Source organism: Antechinus flavipes, chromosome 5 (assembly GCF_016432865.1).
Source record: "Antechinus flavipes isolate AdamAnt ecotype Samford, QLD, Australia chromosome 5, AdamAnt_v2, whole genome shotgun sequence".
Taxonomy (NCBI): domain Eukaryota; kingdom Metazoa; phylum Chordata; class Mammalia; order Dasyuromorphia; family Dasyuridae; genus Antechinus; species Antechinus flavipes.
The window spans coordinates 47,044,380-47,071,006 of NC_067402.1; the positions used below are offsets into that span (position 1 = coordinate 47,044,380).

At 34.2% G+C, this 26,627-nt stretch overlaps 1 protein-coding gene across 1 annotated transcript in view; it reads right to left on the reverse strand.

Moving 5' to 3' along the window:
* Nucleotides 1–26,627, reverse strand: part of CDK14 (cyclin dependent kinase 14) — a 545,438-nt gene that overhangs the window by 221,073 nt on the left and 297,738 nt on the right. Inside the window, 2 exon segments of the mRNA XM_052000624.1 lie at nucleotides 4,146–4,269; nucleotides 25,152–25,214. Of these exon segments, the coding sequence (XP_051856584.1) occupies nucleotides 4,146–4,269; nucleotides 25,152–25,214 (187 nt within the window).

A 26,627-nucleotide genomic window follows, 5' to 3' on the forward strand; every position in this document is an offset into this window, starting at 1 on the left:
TGTGTGTGTGTGTTGTGTGTGTGTGTGTGTGTGTATGTAGGCATAATAGGGTCCTTGAAGGACCCAAACTGATCCCACTGGACCTGGTCAAATCCTCACTGATTCTATCTCTGTGAAAGTTTTCTGCTTACACCAAATTTCTCATAATATTTTATGCTTATAATGCCCTTTCTGGCAGGCTAGTAATTTCTACATGTAAATATGTATGTTCATGTATATGTCTGTATCTATATCATATCTAAATCTACATGAATTTTTGTTCTATTCAAATAAGAATGAAGAACTGGGGTGGGAAGGAATCTAAGCAGTATTTTAACCCAACATTTTCATTAGAGGAGAATATAAAGGCTTAGGGAGGCTTATATGATATGCTCAATGTCTCAAAGAAACTGAATTTGAATCCACAGCCCCTAATTCTCCAGAAAGTGCTCTTTTTATATCACACTACAGAATAACAAGGTGATAGGGGAGGTAAACATCCTATAATGCTTTAAGGTCTGCAAAGTGCTTCACAAAATATTTGATCCTTATAACAACCCTGGGAGGAAAGTGCTATTAAAAAGCAGCAAGGGCTGCATCATCCTTTTAAAATATAAACCAACAAACAAACAAAACTTTAGCACCTTACACTCAGGAAATGTTTGCCGAATACAAAAATAGTTTTGAATGAAATACTGTTTTTCACCCCAGTCTGCCACATATTCAGGATATGAAATTTCTTAAAGGATAAAGTTGTCTTCATTTTAGGTTTTTTCAAGTAACCAATTGCAGTTGTTAAAGGGGCATGCACACTATATTCAAACAAAATTTGCCTCCAACCACCAGAAGAAGACTTCTCAGATTCTATCACAGATTCTAAATTTTTCTTATCTCAGATATTTAAAAGGTACAAGGGCTGTCTAATTACTCCAGATTTCCTTAGGAGAAAATGATAAAAAAAAATTTTTTTTTAAATTCAATTCCACTGATATTTATTAAGTACCTATTATACTTCAGGCACAGAATATATTCTGAACTGGGAATTTAAATGCAAGTACATACACTCATATACACGCATTCTCTCTCTCTCTCTCTCTGTCTCTCTCTCTCTCTCTCTCACACACACACACACACACACACATATACGTGCAAACAAACAGGTGCTTCTCACCCAAATTTGGGGCTTTATCATTCAAACACAAACAAAAAAGGATTACAGGAAAGCTACAAGTATACACATCCTGTATATTGGCTCTGGATGTTTATTTATTTTATCTGCTCTAATGTAAGGAAGCCAAATGATTGTGCTTGGAGTGGGTTTTTCTGACACTCATCTGGTTGCCATCATTTCTCATTCTCTCATGGGCACACATGCATACATGCTCACACAGACACAGTTAAACGGTAATTTTAATTAAAAGACAAAAATAATGCAAAATTAATCAAGTAAATTGCCAATTAGTGGATAAGCCATTCTTGTTACACTTAATAAACAAGAGTATGAGACCTTGTGCCAGGGATGGGTTTCAAAAATAGAAAATCAAGAAGAACCAATTAATGATTTTCAGTAACTAAAGACACCCTCAAAAGAATCTTTTTTTTTTTTTTTTTAAACAAAGCTGAGCCCTCTATAATATTTAATTTGCTATTAAACCTTACCATATTATCAGAGTTTTTGGAGAGGTCCCTAGTCTTATTCATGGAGGATTTCCTTCTATTTTGATCAGAAGGAAACCATCCAGGCTTTTTCATTCTGTGAAATTGCTGTCTTAGCCTTCCAGAGACTGTTACCCTAGAGCAAGCTCTAGGGTAAATGGAAGCTCCCTGGCAGGATTGTAAAGTGACTCCTATTTCTTATTCTTCTCTCACTGCATGGCCTCCTTTTCCAATCATACATTTCCTCCATGATATCTCTTCTGCCATTTGTTGCGTGTAGGTAATAATCACCAGAAGTACATATTGCAGCCTAATCATATGTGTCATTATGATGGCCTTTTTGGACACTTATTCTAAGATTCCTTAACATAAGATATCACTGGGCAAGATAACTGGGCACAGGAGAAGGAACAGCATCAAATCCATTTGGGAAATTGTGTAGTGTTTTAAACCATTCTCAAATTCCTCCCTGGTACAAATACAAAATTGATACTTATTAACAAGTCTGGCTGGTCTGCGAGACTTTCTAAGACTTAAAACCCTGATTTTAGCAATTATTACATAGCTTAGAAACAGAAAAGAAAGTAACTTCAATGAACACATACAAGTTATCCCTATTAAAAATGGGAACATATTTGCATACAATTAAAATTTATGAGCAAGAAATCTTTCTGCAAAAATCTAACTAAAGTTATATTCGACATGGTTAACTATGTACCTGCTCATTTTGACACCCTATTCAAACTTATGTTTTATAGGGCATGTCACCAAAAATTCCCCATTAAGCTTCACAGATTTATTGTACATTTATGAAGTAAGGACATTACTACAAGTTCCCTTAGTGCAAAGGAAAGATTTATTGATATTTGGCCTTGACAAGAAACCATCCATAACGACCCTTCTTTTAGGCTTTCTTACCTTGATAAACAATCAGTATTTAATCTAATTTTAAAGCTGAAAATTAACTATAAAAATCAATGAGATTAAATGCTTGGATTTTTTTCCTCCCTCTTCCCCCACAAAATACAACCAAGACTGAGCTAAGATATAATGACAAAGTTTCTAATCATCATTGTCTTAAAAAAGAGAGCCAAGACCAAAGGAGCAAGAAAATTGTTTGGAAAGTCTCACTGCATTAGAGTTCAATGGAATGTTACTTTAAGAAAAGGGATTTTTCCTTTCCTTTCTCTTACTTCCTCTCAGCCCCCCTCTGTCTTTTGGTGAAATAATTATATTATAGCAATTGCCCATATCACATTCTCAGGCATCTTTTTTCCCAAGGGCAATATTTCATTCTACTGTTCACCAAGCAAATTTCTAATCAGAATATATATATATATATATGTATTCAAAAATAATTGAGGCAATGCATTGTCAACACATCATGCTTCTAAAACAATCCCAGGTGTTAAGACCTTGCTCAACACTTCATTCTCACTAGGCTGACAGAGTATAAGGGCAATTCGGAGATTTCTGAATACAGAAAGGAAGAAGAGAGAAATTGAGGAGGGAACAAGGAGAGAACCAAGCCCTCTATGTCTCCAAGTCACAGGGACAAAGGTTGAAGGAACATGGTCTTTAGAGCGGGATAAATTAATTTGAAAACTTCCATGGAAGGGTCAGTTTAAAAATCTGCCATTGTTCATTCATGTCTGATTCCTTATTTTGGGATTTTCTTGACAAAGATACACGAGTGGTTTGCTTTTTTCTTCCCCAGCTCTTTTACAGATGAGGAAACAGACAAACGGGATTAAGTGACATTCCCAGGGTCATACAGAGAATAAGTATCTGAAGCCAGATTTGAACTCAGGAGGATGAGTCCTTCTTACTCCGAGTCCAGGACTTGGAGTCTGTGCCCTATGGCACCTCCTAGCTATCCTCAGTTTATAAAATGAATACCCTAAAATAAGCTTCTTCCCTTCCATAATAATCAATACTTGCTCTCCTAATTCTTCAGAAATTCTTGAGTCAAGTGTCACTTCAAAAAAGGTTAGCGCAGCTTGTGGTTCCTTGGGGCCAATGGTTATGTCCCTGGGGTGATGATACACACAAGTGATTTTGAGCTGTGAGTTCCCTCTAAATGCCATTTTCTCAACATGCCAAGGGGATGAATGGTCCCATTTCTTACAAGACCCTTTTTGCCAATCTTAATAACTAATGAGGTTCATCTCTCCATCTCCTTCCCTGTCTCTGTCTCTCTGTCCTTCTCTCTCTCTGTGTTTCTCTCTATCTGTCTTTTTCTCCCTCCCTTCTTTCCTTCTTCCCTCTCTGCCCCTCACCGGATCATCATCCCCTCATCCCCCACCCGTCTCTCTGACTGTGAAAGATGCTTCCCTTTCTCATTTTTTAATCTATCAAGCATTATTTGGACCATAATGAATCCTTCATTCCAGAGGAAATTTTACCAGGCTCTACAATGCAGTAGCTGTGTCTAAGCAAAATCCACACCACCATCTGCCTGGCATTCTCACAACATGACAAAATAGACTCATAATTAACTGCTTTCCTACCGAAATCTGCCAGCTTTAACTCCCCCGTGTCACTGATGAGAAGATTCTGTGGCTTCAGGTCTCTGTGCAAAATATACCGCTGGTGGATGTAAGATAGTCCTCGCAGCAACTGAAATAAAAACAACTGGAAAATGGGGGAAGGGGAGGGAAAAAAGGGGGCAGAAAAGATAGTTAAAATCTGAAGGCAGACAAACTTCAGTTTCTATACACATTCATATTGTATAATATGAAAATGAATATCAAACAGATTTTTAAAAAATCAAATCATCTGTTAAGAATGGGAAGAATCTGTACAGAAAAACTGGGTTCACCAAGAACCAGGAGTAGTAAAATTTCAACTTGCTCTGTGAGTGAGCAGGAGTGCCTCACCCACCTAAATTGTTCTCCAGCCAATTGAATTCTGTTTTCTATTAAATCAGTCTAAGAATAAATGATTTAAACATCTACAATTTTCTGTTTCATTAGTTTTAAAAAAGAGTTTGAAGGGAAAACTCTTTCCAAACTTTACAAAAATACCAGAAGAAATAACTGGTATTTGGAAAGCTCCCTGGGTAATGTATACTAATGTGTGTCCATATAGAATCTCATAGCATTGATACAATGCTGCTAGCTACTGTAGTCCTTGTGGAATCTCCTACTCATATCAAGCCATAGGGCTTACAGTTGGAAAGGTCCTTAAAGGTCATCTAAATCAATCCCCTCATTTTATACCAAGAAAACCAAGGCCTAGAAAGTAAAGCGGCTTGCCGAGCTAAGTAATAAATATCATTAGCAGTATTTGCCCCAGTGGTCTGACTTCAAGTCCAGGGTTTATTCCTCTATGTCATTTTAAAATGGAATAACAAGACATGCCATGGAATAAAGATCATATAGACAGCATGTGCCTCAGTGTAAAGGTCGTGGGGAAATGAGGGCCCAACCAGCAAAATGAGATATTTTCTTTTTATATCCTCTAGTGATTTCCCCTTGAAGTGGGGGGCAAATAGTGTAAATCTGACTCAACATCTCCATACTGTGGAAACTTTCCATTTTATAAGGAAACAATCAGGTAGGCCCTCAGCTTTAGGATTCTTGTTGCTTTTTACCAGCACCTTTTTTTGAATTTCAATAGAAAGGAGACAAAGAAAGAAAGAGTAAAAAAAAAAAAAAAAAAAAAAACCTGCAGAATTAAATTGCACCATCTTACACACATACACATACAGAGGGGAAAAAATGATAGACATAAGGTTCGATTCCTATAAAATTGTAATTATTTTTCATTTACCCATATGGTTTCAAGAGATTAGACTGTTGCCTGAGGACTGATTATAGAATCTTCTCTTATTATAGAATAGACCAGGAATAAGGAAGGAGGTAGGTTTAGGACGAAACAAAAACAAATTAAAAGGGCAAAGGGCAGTTGATATTTATCTGAAAGAATAATTCCAAAGTTGTTTTTTAAACTTTCACTTAAAACAATGAGAGAAGGCCATAGTGAATGTTTCTGATTCTACAAGGTATAAAGCAACCTGTAGGCTTTCTAATCTTGTGATATGAGTCAAGGGGAGCATTTTAAAATAATTCACTTGACCCCACTCCCAAAATGCTTAGCTGTCCTTGCAAATATTCCCCAAAACTAATTGCTGGAGAGACACAATATCCTTCTCCTCCACCCCTCCACAAAAGCTGGAACTTCAGAACATTCTTCTCTTTGGTTGTTCCTTTCTGTCCATTTGGGGCTTTTACACTTTTGAATAATAATCCTTCCCTCCTCATTTTGTAGCAACATGGAGTCTTTGCAAACTTAAATGAGCTCAAAAGAACATTGAAAAAAGTGATCCTAAAAATTCTTTTAAAAAAAGAAAAGAAAGAAAGAAATCTTGTCTTCCTCATTTTACAGAGAGAGGGACATTGACAGCTGAAGCACCTTCATTGAGATCATATCAGTGGTAAATAAGGACTGAGATTTAAACCTGCCCTCATAGAATCATCAGTTTTGAGCTGAAAATGACTTCAGGAGTCTTTTCACCCAACCAACTCATTTTACTATAAGATAACTGAAGCCCAGAGCAATTAAGCAACTGCTTAGGATTTGAACACAAATGACCAAAAATCTTTCTATTTTATTGTGCTGCTAATCAACTTTTTCTGTGAAGCAGGAGCAGTGGAACCTAGTCTTAAGACTTCAAATGTTTTAGCATCTATTATTATATTATGGACAATGATTCAAATATAAATGCTAGATAACTAACAAATCTTATGAAGCTCAAAATAAGTACTCTTTGCACTAAATCACTGCTTCAAATCAGTGGATATTAATATTTAATAAAATACATACATTACTGTTAGGACAATCTAGGCTTACCCAAAGTCAGTGACTACCTTTTGGCCAACTACTATCTTCTAGCAGTAACATACCTAATAGCCAGACTATCCTCAGAGTCAATGACTAGAAATTCCTTTAAAAGCCCTTTGTTTAAATAACTAAAGTCATGGAGGCGAGGTAAAAGTCAACCTGTAGCCTGGGCAAATAAAAGTTATTTTAGTTTGCACATGAACTTCAAAGATTGACACATCTAAAATTCAAAAAGACAGAAGCAATGAAAATTAGAATTGATACAAAAACTCTAATGTAAATTTAGGTTGCTTGCTTTTTTTTTTTTTAAATAAACCATTTGCTATTCAGGAAAAGGCACTAATATTTTAGAGATAAAGAAAACAAAATGCTCTATAATCCAAAGGGATGTGGCCTGGATTGTGCAAATTCCTGAGTGCATATTTTTGTATGACATTTGCCTTCAGGCTCCCAGAGCAGAGAGAATCTTAACAAAAACTGTTCCTATAGTTGGTTATTGGGTTAAGTATACAGTGATGTTAAGCCCTTCTCCTTCCCCAAGCGTAAGGAAGGTGCTATTTTAAGTACGCAGATACCTTATGTGCAAAACAAGTTTGGAACTGAATTACAATATGCCGGTCTTTAATTTTATCACACTGTAATATCTCTCATAAAAAAAGAATTTTCAAAGTATCTTTCTGAATCAGGAATATAGACATAACTTCCAGTGATTTTTAAGTAACTTTGTTAATGTCAATAATAACTAAACCTTTCTATTCCACAGAGACATAATTGCATAATATACAGTTTGTTGCTGTTCAGTTTTGTGATTGATTTTCCCGACTCCTCGGGGTTTTCTTGGCAAAGATACAGGAAAGGTTTACCATTTCTTTCTCCAGCTCATTTTATAGATGAGAAACCAAGAAAAATAAGGTTTCATGACATGTCTAGGATTAAACAATTACTAAGTATCTGAGACTAGATTTGAACTCATAAAGATGAGTCTCCTTGACTCCAGATCTGGCATTCTCTCCACTGCACCACCTAGTAGTATTCAAATTATGGTCCGGGGACCTCTGAAGCTCCCTAATACTTTTACAAGGAGTTTCCAAAGTCAAAACTAGTTTCATAATAATAGTATTAAGATAAAAACGTCTATTATGCTATATATTGATAGAATCCACAAAAACAAAAGATCTATGGGGTCTTCAATAATTTTTAAGAGTGTGAATGTGTTATAAATCCAAAAAGTTTATTAATTCATGAGAATAAAAAGGATAGAGAGGCAATCTTGAAAGTCATTGATTTAAGACTCATTTCTGAAACCTGTTGATTATATGAATATACTCGTCATGTAACTTTTTAATGTCCCCAGTGACTGCATCTATAAACTGTGAAATACTTGTAGCTCTGCATTGATTGAAAGAGTTCCATCACTGGGATCTCCCTAAATTATTTAAATCATAGGTTCAAAATACATATTGACAAATCATCTTGCTAATGACCACACATTTAAATTACATTTAAAACAGTATAACAATAACATCATGGAATAGAAAGAGCACAGAATTTGGAATTTAGGAACCTTGTTTATATTTCATTTTGACCTCTTCAAATAATTACCCTCCTGGTGGGCATCCTTAGCCTAACTGGAATATGATGCAGTAGGAATAGATAATTTCTAAGGCATCTTCTATTTCTATCATTTTATGGGGCATTATTTAATATTATTTTCATGTGGTTTTATCTAATATAAAAAATTAATTTGTTACAAGGGAAAAACATAGATGGAAGTATCACTGGAAACATTTTAAATTATAGGGGTTCTTAATGGTAGGAGCAATATGCTTATAGATTGAGTGTTTAAAAAAACAACCTTAATTCACCTTGAAAAATAAAAAAAAATTAGTTCTTGATTATCAGAGTATGAAGTATATGAAGAGTATAAAGTTAACATTAAAAAAAAAAGACAAAAGACATGGGGGAGCTTTAAAGAATGTCAGTAACAAAAGATTCAGAAATTAAAGTTGTAAAGAGGACTAAAAGGACGGAAATAAAAGAAAACACTACACTAAAAAAAGCAGTCAAAAAACTATACCAAATAGTTCAGCTAGAATAACAAGTTAGAGCAAGAGAAAGTTAGAAATTCGGTATCATTTTTCCCATTCGTCATTTCAAGTCAATATGAAATTCTTTTATATAAATAACCACATTTTATTATAACTAATCTATTAAATTCAAAATTCCTTTTATATTATAAATTATTAAGCACAACTGTTGATGACATTTTCCCCATTGCTTCGGGAATCTCTCTATTTTGTAAGCATCACTAAGTGAGAACATGATTGTTTTTACTGTAAGATGGCAGTTTTGGTCAACTTCCAGACCAAACTCCTGCAGGGTCATTAATTAACAGTTGATGAGAATGGATCAACTTTAACTGTCATCAAAATTAAACTGGAAAGATGGTTCTTGCCAAGAAGAAAATGAAGAAATGCATATTTATTAGAGACCCAAATGTCTTTAGCCAAATTTTTTCTCAATTATTAACAAGCATTAGCTAACTTTTTTTAACCTTTCACTAATTTCTGAACAATCTTTTAAAGTTGTTTTCAAAATCTGAACTACTTAAAAGTACATTCAGTATATGCTCAGGTTATTACCCCCCCCCCAACAAGATTTAAAAAATGAAGTCTTCATCATTGCTAGAATATAACAAAGAATGTTGAAAGAGATCTTAGGAATCAACCCTTTTCTTACAAATGAGGAAAGTGAAAATTGAAGAAGTTCACAGCAAAAACCTTTTCATTTATCTTAGAAATATCAGCAAATTTCACTTTCGATTCTTAGTGTTCAAGTATGAAGTTGGACATTCAGAGACACAAAGAGAGAAAGACAGAGAGACAGAGACAGACAAAGGCGAGAGAGAGAGAGACAGACAGACAGACAGACAGACAAAAGACAGACAGAGACAGTCAGAGTCAGAGAAAAGAAGAAGAGGGGGAAAAAGAAGAAGAGCATACAACTAGTTAGGATCACAAAAATTATACCTGAGGGCCTAGAGAAATTAGAATGCGATCCCTAAGAAATGATTTTACTTAAATGATGATTTTTCTCTTACTGGGAAACAAAGAATGCTGGACACAGACCCTGTATAGAGTAGAAGGGGGAAATGGAAGAAAGAATGAATATTAGTTACTCATGAAAGCAAAATACTTAGATGAATATTCTTCTAAGAAATACAGAGGCAGAAGTTTTCTCAAAGGAATAGGTTAAATACTTTTGCTAATTAATAAAGAAATAGGATACTGCAGCTTATCCAGAAATAATTCAAAAGGGATAATACATTAAAGAAGATTATGAAATACTATGTTAGAAAAAAAGATATCATTATATAAGCCCAAAGTTAATTGTATTCATAGCAGAAACAAACTCCAGATCACAGGGCCCATCACTCACTGTATTTTTAGGTTTTTAATCAATAGATAAAGTGTTGCATCCAAGCAGCTTCTCACTGGAGAATTTTTAACAATTTAACTGATGAAAAGAGCAGCATCCTGTGAAAAAGGAGTCAATAGTGAAGAAAGTGGAGCGCTCTAATTTCTCTTTTGAATTGTGGTGAGTCTGATATTCACAGCACACACAACTGTTTATACAACAGGAAACAGAACTGGCATTCACACCAGCCTGGAGTTAACATTATGTGTTATTTGACAACCTCCTTGTGATCCTGAGGAAAAAATGAGTAAGATCAAGAGAGGTGAAAAATTACTTTACCAAAATAAACTATGAGAGATGTAATTTTTAATGCTGATTTCCTTCCCACTAAACTAAAAAGCAATACAAAATTTTCAAATGACAAAATGGAAACCTATACTCTTTTCTTAAACCTCTTTACTGCAAACATTAGAAAACTTCTTATAAAACAATGTTTTCAAAGGTGTTTCTTTGGTTCACTTTTTACTTAGAAACCATATTATAGTCGAGCTTTTAACATGACAGATCTGACCAAAGAATTGTCATGTTGAGTTTAACAGAAAGCTCTACAAACCAGTTTTTAAGGAAGTTCTTAGGATTTAAAGACTTTGGGTCTCAGTTGCTCAGATTTTTACCAAGCTTTTCCATGGATATCTGCATGAAAAAGATCCTTTATTCTTTGGTTGTTATGTAAATGACCACTTTCACAAGCTCTAGCTGGTCATTTTTCTTTAACATGAAGTCATGGCAAAGGGAACTAAAGACCACCAAAGACAGAATAATCATTAGAGAAATGGGGGTGGAGGGATACAATTGAGCTTCAAGCGTTTACCTTGAAATTATCACTTTTGAGTGGAAAGGAAAACCACCGTTGAGAAAATTGGAACCCAAAGAGACTGATATTAAACAAGTTCAAATAGCAGAGTCAGCAACACAACACCATTTCCCTAACTTCCATGTTAATCTTTTCACAACACTACAATGAAACCTAATACTTTTTATCTATATGTATTAATATATTAATATTGTATATTACATAAAATTATATCATTTCATGCATATATTGGACCTTATGGGATGTTCTCAAATAAATGAATGCTCTTTGGTCTATTCATGTAACAGATGATTAAAGCATATTATGTTCACTGCATTAGATTATGATGGAAAACTTAAGGAATTACTGAGTTCCAAATGACAAATCTGGATACATTCAGCATATCTTCCACCAAATCCGGTTTTATTTTTTAACGATGAAAAAATCTTTTTTTTTTTTTTCAGAAGTAAGCAATATGACTGAGGATTAGCTTTCAATATAATAGAAAATTTTAAATACATTTGAATCATTTTTTCTTAGTGTCTTCATTTTGCAAGGAAAGGCTCCCACTGGTGGTTACATGTTCCTTATGATCACTAAAAAGGTATATTTTCAGTTTCAGATGTCAAACATGCACATTGTTTATAAAAATCCCTGAAACGAGTCTCTCTAATAGGACAGTAATGTGCACAGCAGAGACTGATACAGAGGGCCAAGAGTCTCCTGCCTTGGCACCCCAAGCAGAAAAAAGATGGCCTTGCCCACTTGAAATTAAGTGATATCTTTAGTGGGCCAAAAATACTGCAGAAAACACTTCAGCAAAAGTCTAATAGAAACAACATTAAAAAGCAATTTTGAAAGGGGCACCTCTTAAAGACTTTGTTGTATTGTTCAAATTAGTTGTGGGCAATTTAATTTCTGGGTTAACTTGCATTTGTAATGAACTGTACCACTTATGTTTTTTCCCCTATGCCTAATGGCATAGATAGTACCTCTCCCTACACTTCCCCAAAATAAAATAAATCATTATACATTCCACAAATAAAACTTTTAAAAAATCAGAAAGCTTGGTGTTTTGAATAATTGAAAACATTATTTGGGACTGTTTTGCCTTTAGTCCTCATGGAGATTTCAATTAAATCTAAGTTTATTTGACAAATTATTCTAAGTCTTAACTCAGCCAGTGTTCATATTTTTACAGTTGTTTCCATATTTCCTATTCCTCCGGCAACTGACACAAGGGTTTAATTTACCCTCACAAAAGAGCTCTGTTTTTTGTTTTTTTGGATGAATGCTAGCCACTTTCTAATTTCCAGAACGTCTAGACTAGTTTGAATGCATGAACCATCTAGATAGGGTGTAAACTTCTGAACACAACTTCCTTTACCATAAGATTGTGCAAAGAAAACACTGAATACTTCAGTCTAAGACCTTAAGTTAACTCTTTTATCATGTCAAGGGGGAACAGACATCCCCTGTGGCAGATTTTAAGGGTCTCTAGTAAGAGAAAAGAATTGTTATGACACTGGAAAATGTATGTTTATCATCTACCTTCACTTTTGAAGGAAAAAAAAAAAAGACAGATGAACTTTATTTTCTGTTTTGTCTCTCCCTCCCCTAATTGGATCACTTTATTAACTTTCCTAAAGAAACCTCAGGTCAGTCATTCAATTCAATTCAATTCAACAGTAATTTATGAAGCATATTCTGAAGGCAGGGCATTGGACCGGGCTTGGAATAGGCAGCATTTTAAGTCGAGTCCAAATCTTCATGACTCTATTTTGAGTTTTCTTAGCAAAGGTATTGAAGTAGTTGGCCATTTCCTTCTCCAGTTTCTTTTTACACATGAGGAAACTGAGGCACACAGGGTGGAGTGATTTACCCAGGGTCACACAGCTAGTAATGGTCTGAGATCACATTTGAACTCAGGAAGATGAGTTTTCCTGACCCCAGGACTAGAGCTCTATCCATTAAACCAGCTGACCTCTAACACCTAATCTAACTTAAAATTCTCTGAATCATACAACTAGGAGAGGGTTTTAAAGATTCTGTAATTCTTCTCCCTGTCCATACTTAAAAGATCCCAAATTTAGCTTTCTCATCTACAAAAATAAAGGAACTCTGAGGGGATACCTATCTATAAACCTATGAATCTAAAATATAAATAAGTCCTATTTTTCAAGAGACATAGCGTTATCACTGTACTCAGGGAACTATTCCAGAGTTCAAGGTAGTTAATTGTCATGAGCTCCTTTTCACATGAAGTTCTGATTTTGCATAGTAGCTTCTGACATCATCCCCTTTCATTTGAACTATTCTAATTAACTTCTATGTGGTCTCTGTCCTCCCCAACAAACATTCCACCTCTGCAATCTATGTTCCACATGGTTATCAAACTGATTTCCTACGACACATGTCTGTCACTCCCCTACTCATGAAACTTTAGGAGTGCCCTGATGCTTCGCTGATAAAACACAAAATTCTGTGTTTGCTTTAAAGCTCTTCACAATCTGGCTGCCATCTATCTTTCCAGGCTTGGCTTAGGAACTGCTCCGTGCTCCAGCCAAGCTGGCTGATTTAATGTTCTCCATACATAACATCTGATATCTTGTTTCCATTCCTCATCCCATATTTGTCCACTAGGGTCACCGGCTATTTCAAGGTGATCCATACAAGTAGTACTTTTTCCAAACAAAATTTTTCAGATTCAAGCACTTTTTAGTGATCACTGTGTTACTTTATATTTATTTAAACACTAAACTGAATCCTTATTTTCATTCCAGAGTGAATATAAGTACACACCATGAAAATGGAAACTCATTTTTGTATTTGTATTCCCATGGCTCTGCATAATGACTGGGGGCAGACACCAAATAAATGTTTGCTGAATCATGAAACTATAAGCATAATTGACCGTATCAATAACTAAAGTAACAGAAATCATATAATTATCTCAACAGATGCAGAAAAGAACATTTGACAAAACACAACAATTATTCCTATTAAAAACACTAAATGGAGTTTTCCTTAAGAGGGTAAGTAGCATTTATTTAAAACCATAAGTAAGTATCATATATAATGGGATAAACTAGAATCATTCTCAGTAAAATCAGAAATGAAACAAGGTTGACTGCTCTCACCATTACTATTCAATAGTGTATTAAATAATGTATTAGGAATGTTAATTTTAGCAATAAGAAAAAAGAATTGAAGGAATGAGAGCAGGTAACAAGGAAACAAAATTATGACTCTTTGCAAATGATATCATGGTTAAAGAATTCACAACTTTAGCAAAGTTGCAGGATATAAAATGAACCCACATAAATCATTGACATTTCTCTATGTTACCAAAAAAGCACAAGAGGAAGAGATAAAAAAAAGAAATCCCATTTAAAACAACTGTAGATCAAATAAAATAGCTGGGAGATTACCTGCCAAGACAAAGCCAGGAACTATATGAACACAATTCACAACACTTTTTAACACAAAAAAAGTTAGATCTAAACAACTGCAAGAATATCAAGTGCTAACAGATAGGCCAAGTTAATATAAGTGCCATACCAATAAAACTGCCAAGAAATTACTTTATAGAACTAGAAAAAACAATAACAAAATTACCTGGAAGAACAAAAGATCAAGAATTTCAAGGGAATTAATGAAAAAAATGCAAAGAAGATGGTTTAGCCATACCAGAACTAAAACTATTTTATAAAATGGATCATTAAAACCATTTGGTACTGGCTAAGAAATAAAAGTAGTTGATCAATGGAATAGGTTAGGTTCACAAGACACAACAGTCAATGACTAAAGTAATCAAATGTTTGATAAATCCAAAGGCTCCAGCTTCTGGATAAGAACTCACTATTTGACAAATATTGCTGGGGAAACTGGAAAATTATATGGAGGAAACTAAGCATTGACCAAGATTAGTTCCAAATGGATTCATGATTTAGACATAAAGGGTGAAATTATAAGCAAATTAAGAGAACAAAACATAGTCTACCTCTCAGAAATGTGAAGGAGGAATTTGTGACCAAAGAAGAAGTAGAGAACATTATGAAATGCAAAATGGATAATTTTTATTACATTAAATTAAAAAGGTTTTGAACAAACAAAATCAATGCAATCAAGACTAGATGGCAAGAAGAAAGCTGAGAAACAATATTTACAGGCAGTGTAAAAGGTCTCATTTCTAAAATGTTCAGAGAACTGACTCAAATTTATAAGAATACAAGCCATTCCCCAATTGATAAATGACCAAAGAATATGAACAGACAATTTTCAAATAAAGAAAATAAAGCCATTTACATTCATAGGAAAAATGCTCTAGATCACTCTCCAAATCATTATTGCTTAGAGAAATTCAAATTAAGCCAACTCTGAGGTACCACTTCACACCTCTCAGATTAGCTAAGATGACAGGAAAAAATAATGTGGAATATTGGAAGGAATGTGGGAAAAGTGGGACACTGATACATTGTTGGTGGAATTGTGAATACATACAGCCATTCTGGAGAGCAATTTGGAACTATACTCAACAAGTTATCAAATTGTGTGTTCCCTTTGATTCTGCAGTGTTTCTATTGGATTTTTATCCCAAAGAGATCTTAGCGAAGGGAAGGGACTCATATGTGCAAAAATGTTTGTGGCAGCAAGGAACTGAAAACTGAGTGGATGAAGAGGGCTATTTACAACCAAAGAGAGGATTATGGGAACTAAGCGTTGACCACAACATAATATGTTCACTTTTTTGTTATTTGCTTTTTTTCCTGTCATGTTTTTTCCCCCTTTGATTTGATTTTTCTTGTATATCATAACAAATATGGAAATATATTTAGAATTGCACATGTTTAACCTCTATTGGATTGCTTGCTGTCTTAGGGAAATGGGAAATAGAGAAGAGAGGGAGGTTTTGCAAAGGTGGATGTTGAAAACTACCTTTGGATATATTTGGGAAAATAAAATATTATTTAACAATTACAAAAAATAAATGTTTATAGATCGACATTGAAATGTCAATTGTAGTTTTTGTCTTTGCATTCCCATAATCTTAACATACTTTAGGAATAATAATAGTAGCATGACATATTTGTTATCTCATTTGATTTTTAATGCAACTCAGTAAGATAGATATTATCATTATCTTCATAGTAGAAAAAAAACTGAGGCAGAGATACATTACACCTTCCTTGCCCAATGTCACGCAGTTACAAAATCTGAGGCAAGATTCAAACTTGGACCTCTAGTCCAAATCTAACATATCACACACTATGCCAAATTTAAAATACCACCTAACTCTCTTCATAGGAATTTCTCAAATGTGACTTGAATGGACTTTATCTCTAAGGAAACTGTAGGTATCACCTTCTTGATAAATTTCTAATGAGCTTGAAAACTACTACACATTAACTTCAAAATAAGAAAAATTCAACTCAGAAATATTTTTTCTAACTTCTCCAAAATATCTTCTTTTCACTATTTCTTTTGAGCTGTTAAATACCAAACTCAGGATTCAGTAGATTTTGAATTTCTGAAACCAAATTAGAATAATAAATTATTGCAGTCAAAATGAAGAAGGGCTCTGGTAGCGTGCCCCAATGAATATTCTGGTGAATACGTTTCATATTTTTTTTAAAAATACAGGTAGAGAAAGCATAGCTATAAAATTTCTAATAATATAAAACTACAAGGGGAGCTAGTACATTAAATAACAAAATCAGGCTCCAAAAAGATAATGACATACTGAAACCATAAGCCAAAACTGCCATGATAAAATGTACTGGGGAAACGAAAAGTCCTATACTTGGACTTTAATTATTTATTTATTTAAATTAAAGCTCTATTTTTTAAAACATATGCATGGATAATTCTTTAATATTACCCTTTGCAAAACCTTATGTTCCATTTTTTCCTCCCTTCCCTCATCCCCTTCCTCTAGATGGCAAGTAATGCAATATATGTTAAGACAGTAGAAATATATGTTAAATCTAATGTATGCATATACACATTTATACAATTATTGTGCTGCACAAGAAAAATCAAATCAAACAAGTAAAAAGTAAAAGAAGCAAAATAAAATGCAAGCAAACAACAACAGAGAGAGTGAGAATGCTATGTTGTGGTCCACACTCTGTTCTCACGGTCCTCTCTCTGGGTGTAGATGGCTCTCTTTATCAGTCAACAAGTGGCACTGGTTTGAATCATCTCATTATTGAAGAGAGCCACATCCATCAGAATTGATCATCATATAATCTTGTTGTTGCCATGTATAATGATCTCCTGGTTCTGCTCATTTCACTCAGCATCACTTCATGTAAGTCTCCCCAGACCTCTCTGAGATCATCCTGCTGATCGTTTCTTACAGAACAATAATATTTCATATCATTCATATACCATAATTTTTTCAGCCATTCTCTAATTGAAGGGCAATCACTCAGTTTCCAGTTTCTGGCCACTACAAACAGGACTGCCACAAACATTTTTGCACATACAGGTCCATTTCTCTTCTTTAAGATCTCTTTGGTTTATAAACCCAGTAGTAACCCTGCTGGATCAAAAGGTATGCACAGTTTAATAATTTTTTGAACACACTTTCAAATTGCTCTCCAGAATGGCTGGATCCAATCACAGTTCCACCAACAATGTATCAGTGTCCCAGTTTTCCCACATCCCCTCCAACATTCATCATTATCTTTCCCTGTCACTCGAGCCAATCTGACAGGTGTGTAGTGGTATCTCAGAGTTGTCTTAATTTGCATTTCTCTGATCAATAGTGATCTAGAACTCCTTTTCATATGATTAGAAATAGTTTCAATTTCTTAGTCTGAAAATTGTCTATTCTTATCCTTTGACCATTTATCAGTTGGAGAATGGCTTGAATTTTTATAAATTTGAGTCAATTCTCTATAAATTTTAGAAATCAGAACCTTTGGATTATACTTGGATTTTTTAAAAAATTCATTTAGCAGACTTGGATAAGCAACAATAGGTTGTATGTAGGGGAAAAGATCCTGGAGTTTTGAGAATCAAAGTTCTATAAGAGTCCACATTGTGATACTATAGTCAAATGCACAATAATGCAATCTTTGGAATGGATGCCAGAAGCAGCAAATCTGGAAGAATTCCACTGTATGCTGCCCTGGTATGATGTTCAGTTTTGGGGCCTAAATTTTAGTAAAAACATTGAAAAGCAGATATATGTCCAGAAAAGTAGATCAAAGGGAAGTTAGCAAAAACAAACAGGATGTTAATGGGAGTCAAAAGAAAAAAATAACAACTGTCCCTCCAAGGACTTCAAAGATAATGTTATGTGGAAAAGGAATAAGATTATTTCACTAAAGCAAAAACCAGAAGTTGGATTTTGTCTAGGATCAAGGAAACACTTTTGTATTATATATAGTCAAGATAGAATCTTTCTTCAGGACTAAGGCTAGACAATCATTTGTAAGGAATATAGAATTCATTCATGCCTCTTTTTTCAGCAAAGGCTTTGGTCTCTTCCAAATAATATTCCATGATTCCATAAGCAACTCATCATTTGTTAGATTTCATACAATGTTCATAACCAGAAATTGTGCTACATGCTTCATTACTTAAAATGTGCAAAACTAATTAAGTAATTTGTAAACATCAATTTCCAAGGGGGAAAAAGATAATTTGAAAGGTATTGGCAAAAGAATAAAGGCATAAGGATTTTAAAATATCTTAGAACAACCAGCAGACTAGATTTAGACAATGAAGGATAGGTTTAATTCCAAGAGTCACAACATAGCTCATTCACTGTTTTTTTAACATAAAGCTAAAATACAAAATTTTCACATGAGCAACTGTGAACTAGTTGTTAGAAACAAAAAGACACAGATTCTCAAGATGCTTACACTTTCATAAAGAACTTTTCATGGAGACTTACCCTTAAAAATTATATATGATTGTACCAGAAATAAGATTTAAATTCAAACAGGCCTACATAGGATCACAGGATCTAAACTCAGAAAGGATCTAAGAGTAAATATTTCCATTTTATAAATTAGGAAACAGACTCTGAGAAAGTAATTTATCCAAGATCCTACATAGGCATTGAATATCACAGCCAGGATATACACCCTTTTCTGCCTCAAATTAAGTATGCTTTCCATTGTATCACTTGCCACCTATGAATCAGTTAGGATATTTCCCAGTTCAAATTTATTACCAGCAAATTATAAGTATAGAAGGATTGTGGACTTGGACTGTGATTTCATTAACTTAAGGAACACTAGAGGATGAAAACCCTTCTCTACAATAGCAGGTCAACAATCTACCCTGCAACATAGACAAATAAAGCTAGCTGGATCAGGTTTCAAAGTCAAATAGTCAAATAGAAACAAGGCCATTACATAGTACATGGGAAGGGGAGGAGAAGAGGGAAAAAAGGAGAGGGAGGGAAAAAGAAGGAGAGGGAAGGAGAAAAAGGAAAGGGAGGGAGAGGAAGAAGAAGAGGAAGAGGAGGGAGAGAAAGAAGAAGAGGAAGAGGAAGAGGAAGAGGAAGGAGAGGAAGAAGAAGAGGAAGAGAGGGAGAAGAAGAAGAAGAAGAGGAAGAGGAGGGAGAGGAAGAAGAAGAAGAAGAAGAAGAGAAGAAGAAGAAGAAGAAGAAGAAGAAGAAGAAGAGGAAAGGAAGAAGAAGAGGAAGAAGAGAGAGAGGAAGAAGAGGGAGAGGAAGAAGAATAGGAAGAGGAGGGAGAGGAAGAAGAAGAGGAAGAGGAAGAGGAGGAGGAGTTGCTCTTGTTGCGGTTGTTGTTGTTGTTGTTGTTATGAAGTCCTATTCTTGATAGTCAACTCATGTCTTACTTTAATACTGTACAACATAAATAACTCTCTAGGAGATATACCCGAACTATTGCTCAGATACAGCCATTTAAAAAACATACATTTTAGGAAAGGAAGCAGTACAGTGTAACAGAAAGACTTCTGAATTTAGGATCATAACAGCTAAGGTTCTGACTCCCAGCTGTGTTCTAAATCAAAACATCTTAAACTGTGGGGCAAGATCCCATAAGGGCTCATGTCACTGAATGTGAAGGTCACAAAATTATGATTTATTATCAGTAAACATTTGATTTATATACCTATTTTACAGCCATATATCTTCGAGTTCATATAAAAATTTCTCAGGTGTAAAGTGGAAAAAACTTAGGAAGTCCTGAACTAAGTGACCATCACGACCTCGGTTATTTATGTGAGCTGTCTGGGATTACATTTCATTGCAGTGAAATAAAATAGTTGGCTCAAATAATCTCTAGAATCCTTCAAGTTCTAAATTCTGGGATCCTAAATTTTTTCACTGCAATTTGATTCAAGAAAATAACAAATCAGGACCTAGACTTAAATTATATCCAGAAGCAAATAGATCAGAGCAAGCACAAATTAATGAATTTGGGCTTTTCTCTTATCATTTCTTTTTCCTCCAGGAAATCTCTCAATGAAAACAATTTGTTCTTTGTGTATTTTTAAGGAAAATAATGGGAAATCAGGATCTTTTAATTAATTAATCTTTTATTTAAGAAGTGCTAAATTCATATGGATTGTGATGTGTTTAAGAATAAATAAAGACAAAATGAACCATTATCACAATCTAATAGAAATAGTGAGACCAAATTTATAGGTCACATTCAGGGGAAAGTTTATTATCAACTGGAATTTTACATTTAAAAAACTGGTGGATCACATTAATCCATACGATTTCAGACAAGATTTTCAATGGAAAGCAGGCTCCCTGGGAGATTTCTTAGTGTTTATTTTTATATTCCTAGCACCTAGATAATTGTCTTAGTACGTTCACTAAATAGTGCTTAAAAATGTTAAAGAAAAAGAGGGAGGAGAGAGAGACAGGGAGAGGAGAGAAAAATGAAGTTGCAATTTCTCCCTCACCTGATCAGGTAAGATTTAAGCAAGGGTCCCATGAAGATTATAGAAAATATTCATTAGCAAGGATCTGTTAGGCATAGGAAAGTTATAATAGAAAGGACTTAATTAATTCCTAACACAATCAATGGTACAACGGAAAGAATATTGACTCTGAAGTCAGAAAATCTGGATTCAAATCCTTTTATATTATTAAATACTTGACTTTGGAAAATTCAATTAAGACTTGGATCTCAATTTCTTCATGTGTAAAGTGGGGTCCCTCCCACTTTTAGAGCTATCATCCTATGAACCCCTAAGAGAATCTAGAAAAATCCTACTTGGGCATACACACATATTTCTTAGCTCTAAGTTTCTGACTACAGGTTTATCTTGGTTTCAATGTTGTGGTCTTAAATTGTATTAATTAAATGGTTGTGGATGGAATCTTCCTTTCCCAGGAGATAACTTAATAAAGTACAAAGTAAAAAAAAAAAACAAAAAAAAAACAAAAAAACTTTTTAATTTTAAAATTAACAAAAAGAAACCATGAAATCATGATTTCTTCATTCTTCTCAGGATAATCTAAACTGTGCCCACTCTATAGTTACACAAGCTATCTCTTCTTTCTCCCTTTTGAAGAAATATACTGAAATGTTTCCTTTATTTTCTTCTTTTGAGGTTCATGGACTTGATCCCTTCTCTTAGACAAAGGCAATGAAGTCAATAATTCTTCCAGTCTAAACTGGATCTGATCTACTATTTTTTTTAGTCTAGTTTTGTTTCATCACATCACTGATTTCACTAGGACAACCAGGAATCAGAGCTCGGATTCTAATGTTCACCCTAAGGTAGACTGATATTATCCAATATTTCTTTTAAAATTATTTGTACTTTTCTCTTTCTGGATAGGATATAATTGGTTTTTTTAATATTAAAAAATCCATAGCAGAGGAATAAATAAAACAAATATTCTTTAAGCATTTTAGTTGGGAGTTTTTCAATACACACTCTCACAGGCTTAGGAAGTAATCCTATTTTTCAAAAATATAGAGAAGGGAAAGACTCTGTCATAGTCACCATGATGCATAGTAGTAAGTCATTACCAGCTAAATGAGAACTCTAACAGAGAATATAGTGAAAATGGGTGACACGCTTAATATCTGAATACCAGAAAGTCTCATTTAAAAATCAATTCTCAATGCCATCTGTATAAGACAACCTTAATTTGGCATAACATTATTCTGTCTGCTATACACCTGCTTGTTCTCTGGACTATGAATGAAAAATAGCAACTTTTCAACCATAATAAACTTCATACCTTCCTAATTAGCATATCTATTGAAATGGAAAAATTAGTCTCCTTGTGATAGCATTTCAAATATCTCATGGAACATGATGGGCCATTTCAAAAATACTTTGGCCAATTTCAGTTATTCCAAAACATTTCATTCCCAAATATTAGAGAATAGAAGCATTACTCTAATAGAGATGATTTCTTTAGCACTTTCAGAAAATGTTTATGGTAAAGTTATGACAATAATACTCAACTGGAAATACATCTCATGAAGATGCCAACAGATTTATCCTCATCTCATTAATAGCCTTCACCACTGGCATTTCCAGATATCAAATTAAGACATTATCAATTAATCTTTTTTTGAAAGAAGTTTCATTATTCATTATCATATGCTTAGAATTTTTAAAGAAACCCATGAAAACTAATTGAGTGGAAGGATTGGTTTCTGATTGGAATTTTACTCAATATACTAGAATAAGTAAATATCTAAAAAGATTACTCATTTAATTTAAGACTTCAAAAAAAAAAAAAAAAAAAAAAAGGATTCTCCTGGTAATGAAGAATAATGCATTCTAAGTTAAAGGTTGTATTCCAAATCTCAAAGTATCAACAACAAATGACTAGTGTAAAAAATAACAACAAAACACTAAAAATTGGTATGTAAATACTAACCAGTTTCTGAGGCACCCAATGACATAGTGGCAGAAATCAGTTGTTACACTTTTAACAAACATAAATATTTATAACAAGGCCAATGTCCTCAGGCTTTTGACTCAGGTTGTTAATTTCCAGATTGGTAATTAACTGCTGAAATTATCCATTTGTCAAGAATACATATTACTTTAAAAAAAATGAAACCATTAGTTAAGGGTGAGTGTTCATTATGGAAAACAGTTTGTGTAGTAGACAGTTCCCTAAGCAATTAAAACAGGAAAATGATTCCCAGAGATTTAACATAGACATTATTTTTTCAGAGTATATTCTAATGGTCACAAATATTCTATGTTCCGAAAGAAAGCTTTAGCAGATGGTTTTTGCAGTTTATTAGGGTAAATGGCCTTCAGATAACCAAAGCCTAAATAAAAGTAAGACTGCTTATACAGAAAAGGGAAGTTAAAATATCTATCATTTTCCTTCTTTTTTTTTTTCAATCATCTGAGTATTAGATCATATATTATTTCATTGTTTAAACAAGGATATCCCTAGTGGTGATTAAAAAGATTAGAAGCAGACTGACATTATCCAGAGCACTTTAAATTCTGCAAAGGTCTTCTGATGCATTATTTCATTGGACCCTCTCTGTAAAATTATCGGTTAAGAGGGACCCATTTTCCAAATGAGGGAACTGAGCAACTCATCTTAGGTTAAGAAACTTCATTCTCAACTATTAAATTAATCTTGCATCCATGTACATATTTTTAAAGAAATGATGTTTTCAGGGGGGAAAGTACAAAGTCTTTGGGGTAATAATATTTAATATTTTTTATAAAGTACATAGTTTCAGAATAAAATTTTAAACGCTCTCATAGGACTGAAAGATGGGTCCTGCCAAGAGAAAAAACTACTACTATTTACCCCCCCAAATATTTGTCTATCTAGGCCTGCTGCTTATATCTGGGTGATTTTTAGTATTTATGCAATATTTATGGAGACCAAGTATCTCTTATAGTGGATTACAAAGATAGATGTTCTGGAAACAAAATAAAAAAATAAAAACCACATCAATACTCATTTATCCCTTCTCTAGCTTCCATGTAACCTTTGGCTACTAGAAACAGTTGCCCATCTTTGTTCCTCTTTTAATTTCTGTCGAGCTCCCTGAATGTCATCATGAATAAATGTCGGCTTAGTAAATGTTATTCTGATCTTCTTAATTTTGCATTCATAGATTTGGGTGACAACAAATAGCACAGTGTGGAAAAAACACCCGCTCATACATCAAACTGAAATACCCGGGGGCATGTGCCACTCTGCCAGGCTCCTGGAAAATGATATCACCTGCAATGCAGTTCCTGTGAGTAAACCTGAGGGAGCCGCCTCGTCTCCAAGCAGACGAACAGGGAGCAGAAGGCAATATGTAATTAGGTTGGTAGCCTCCCATAGAAACCAACAAGGTAATAGTGGCCGTCTGCTTTTTCCTACTGCAAATGATCATATTAACAAATGACTTTCTCTTTGATAACTTTCTATACACTGGGGAAAAGGTTTTCTGAAGGAAAAGGAAAATAGTGTTATTGTTGCAATAGAAAATACATACCCTGATCACAAAGACATTAACTAAGCTAATTTGAGTGCAAAGGTTTTGGAACACAGACAAAGGGGAAATGGATTGGGATTGGCAGGAATAAGATCTGGGTCCTAACACTCTCTCTGTCCCTAACCGGATGTTCAATTTTGGGCACTAGGTTCATCGGAGGTTCGGTTTCTCCTTCTTCAAAATGAAGAGGCAAGATCGAATATGGCAGACTGGCAGATTGGTTTGGGTGAACTTTTTTCTCCCCTTCCTTATAAGGGACATTTCTTTGGGAGAGAGAGCAATGCATTTGGGAAATGAAAAGGTTGGAAAAGTGAAAGATAACAATGAAAACTATTGAATAGCGATTAAAAATAAACTGTTCTAAATTAAATTAATAAATAAATAGTCCAAGGAAAAGAACATTTCTAATGTTCCAATTTTTTTTAAATGTTCTAAGGAAACGAATATCAATTTTAATGTGCTAAAATAAAGTGAAAAATACATGTTCTAAAAGAACAAAAATAAAATAAATAAAAATAAAAGTTCTAAGGGAAAAGATATCATTTTTAATGTTCTAAAATAAAAATGTTCAAAGAAAAGAATATTAATTCAATAATGAAACAATTTTTAACAGAGACTTCTACCAAAAGGAGTCTATAGGGCAGTTAGGAATCTGACTTTGAAGCCACAAAGTCTTGGGCTTACACCCCTCCTCTAACAGACACTAAGGGACAAGTCATTTAACCTCCCAAACTGCCTCTCTCAATCCCAGTAGATACACATAAACCTGCCCCCCCCTCATTTTGTTTTTAACTTTTAACATTGGGATGCACGATACAAACATGTTAAAAATATTGGCCAAATAGAATTCGGCTGGTTCTTGGTTTTGCTCCCCTTTATACAGAAAAGAATGTCAATAGTGAAGTTGTAACAATCGCTTTCAAAATAGAGCATTAATATTTGGCTTTAAAAATGACTTTACCTACCTTCACATTGTCTGGATGAAGCCCTCCGGGGTGTTTGTCCATGTACTGACATAAATCAGTGTGCTAGAAGACAAATCCAAAGGAAAAATGTATTAATATCCCTATGGCTCCAATACAAAGAATCAATAGTGTTCAACTTCAAAGTCTCTGTTAGTTCTGTACAAAGCACAGGAAAAGGGAGCAGTTCCCTTTTTAGTCCTTACTTTGCACCCCCCCTTCTCTCACCCTTTCTTTCACCACCAGTGAACTATGTTCTTTACCTTCAGGCCCTTAATTCTGTTAAACTTTCCATGTGTTGGAAGCAAAAGTGTGTGTGGATAATTCTTTAACGTGTCTGATTTCTTTCTCAACTGACATGGACAGCTCACTTATGGCCCTCCCATGTCTTACTTAAAGGCATAATGAACACTCAGTCTACAGTCTCATTGTCTGGTATTTTACCCAGGTAGGATGGAAATACGTTTAACTTCTACAGAAGATGAAATTACCATAATTAGTTTTAAAATAAAAATTATAACATATTAAATACTATGAAGTCCATAAATATAAATATTTACTTCCTAAATTGCAGAACTGTTGGGTACATCCTGAACAGAATTCAGTTATTATTTCTTTCTTCTTTAAGATCAGAAATCAGAGAAACCATTTTAATGACAAATAAGAACAGGTGGCTGCCATTTCTCTTAAAAACACTAGCTACAACTTGGCTTCTAATATACTTTTTTCTCTTTGAAACATTTTCTCTTACAAGGAACCTGGACATAAGAATTATCTGAACACTGAAAAATATAATGAAAATAAGGCATTTTATACATCATCATATTAATTTTTATTAGATGTAGCTATTGGCATAAGGGATAGCAAGCAGAGTCTGGGATCGTGAAGATGTGAGTTCAAATCTAGTCTGGGACATTAACTAAACATGTGATTTTGGCCAAGTCACCTGACCTCAATTTGTCTCAGTTTCCACTGCATAATGGTGATAATAATATCTTCACAGGGTTGTTGTCGGGGTCATATAAAAAAAAAAAAATTTTCACAACCCAAAGCACAATGTCTGGCACTGCTTCACCTTGCTAAAATTGATAGAATATGGGTTAAAACTTTCAGGCATTTTGTTGTAAACAGGAATCTTGCTTGCTATAGAACAGATTTGTGTATGAGGCTAGTCCTTGAAGGTACTACTACAGGAATCTTGTTACTATCGCCAAAAACAGCCTCATGGAAGGAACCAGCATTATAGTAAGCATACTACATAATAATAATAACTAGAATTTATTTATTAATTAAAGGCTTACTAAGCCCTGTACAAATATCTCATTTAACCTCACAACCCCCAGAGAGAGGCATTTTTATTGTCCATAGTTTACAAATGAGGAAATTGAGGCAGGAAGAGCTTAAGGAGCTTGCCTAAAATCATGGAGTTAATAAGTGTCTAAAACCATATTTGAACTCGTGTCTTCTTGGTCTGGTGTT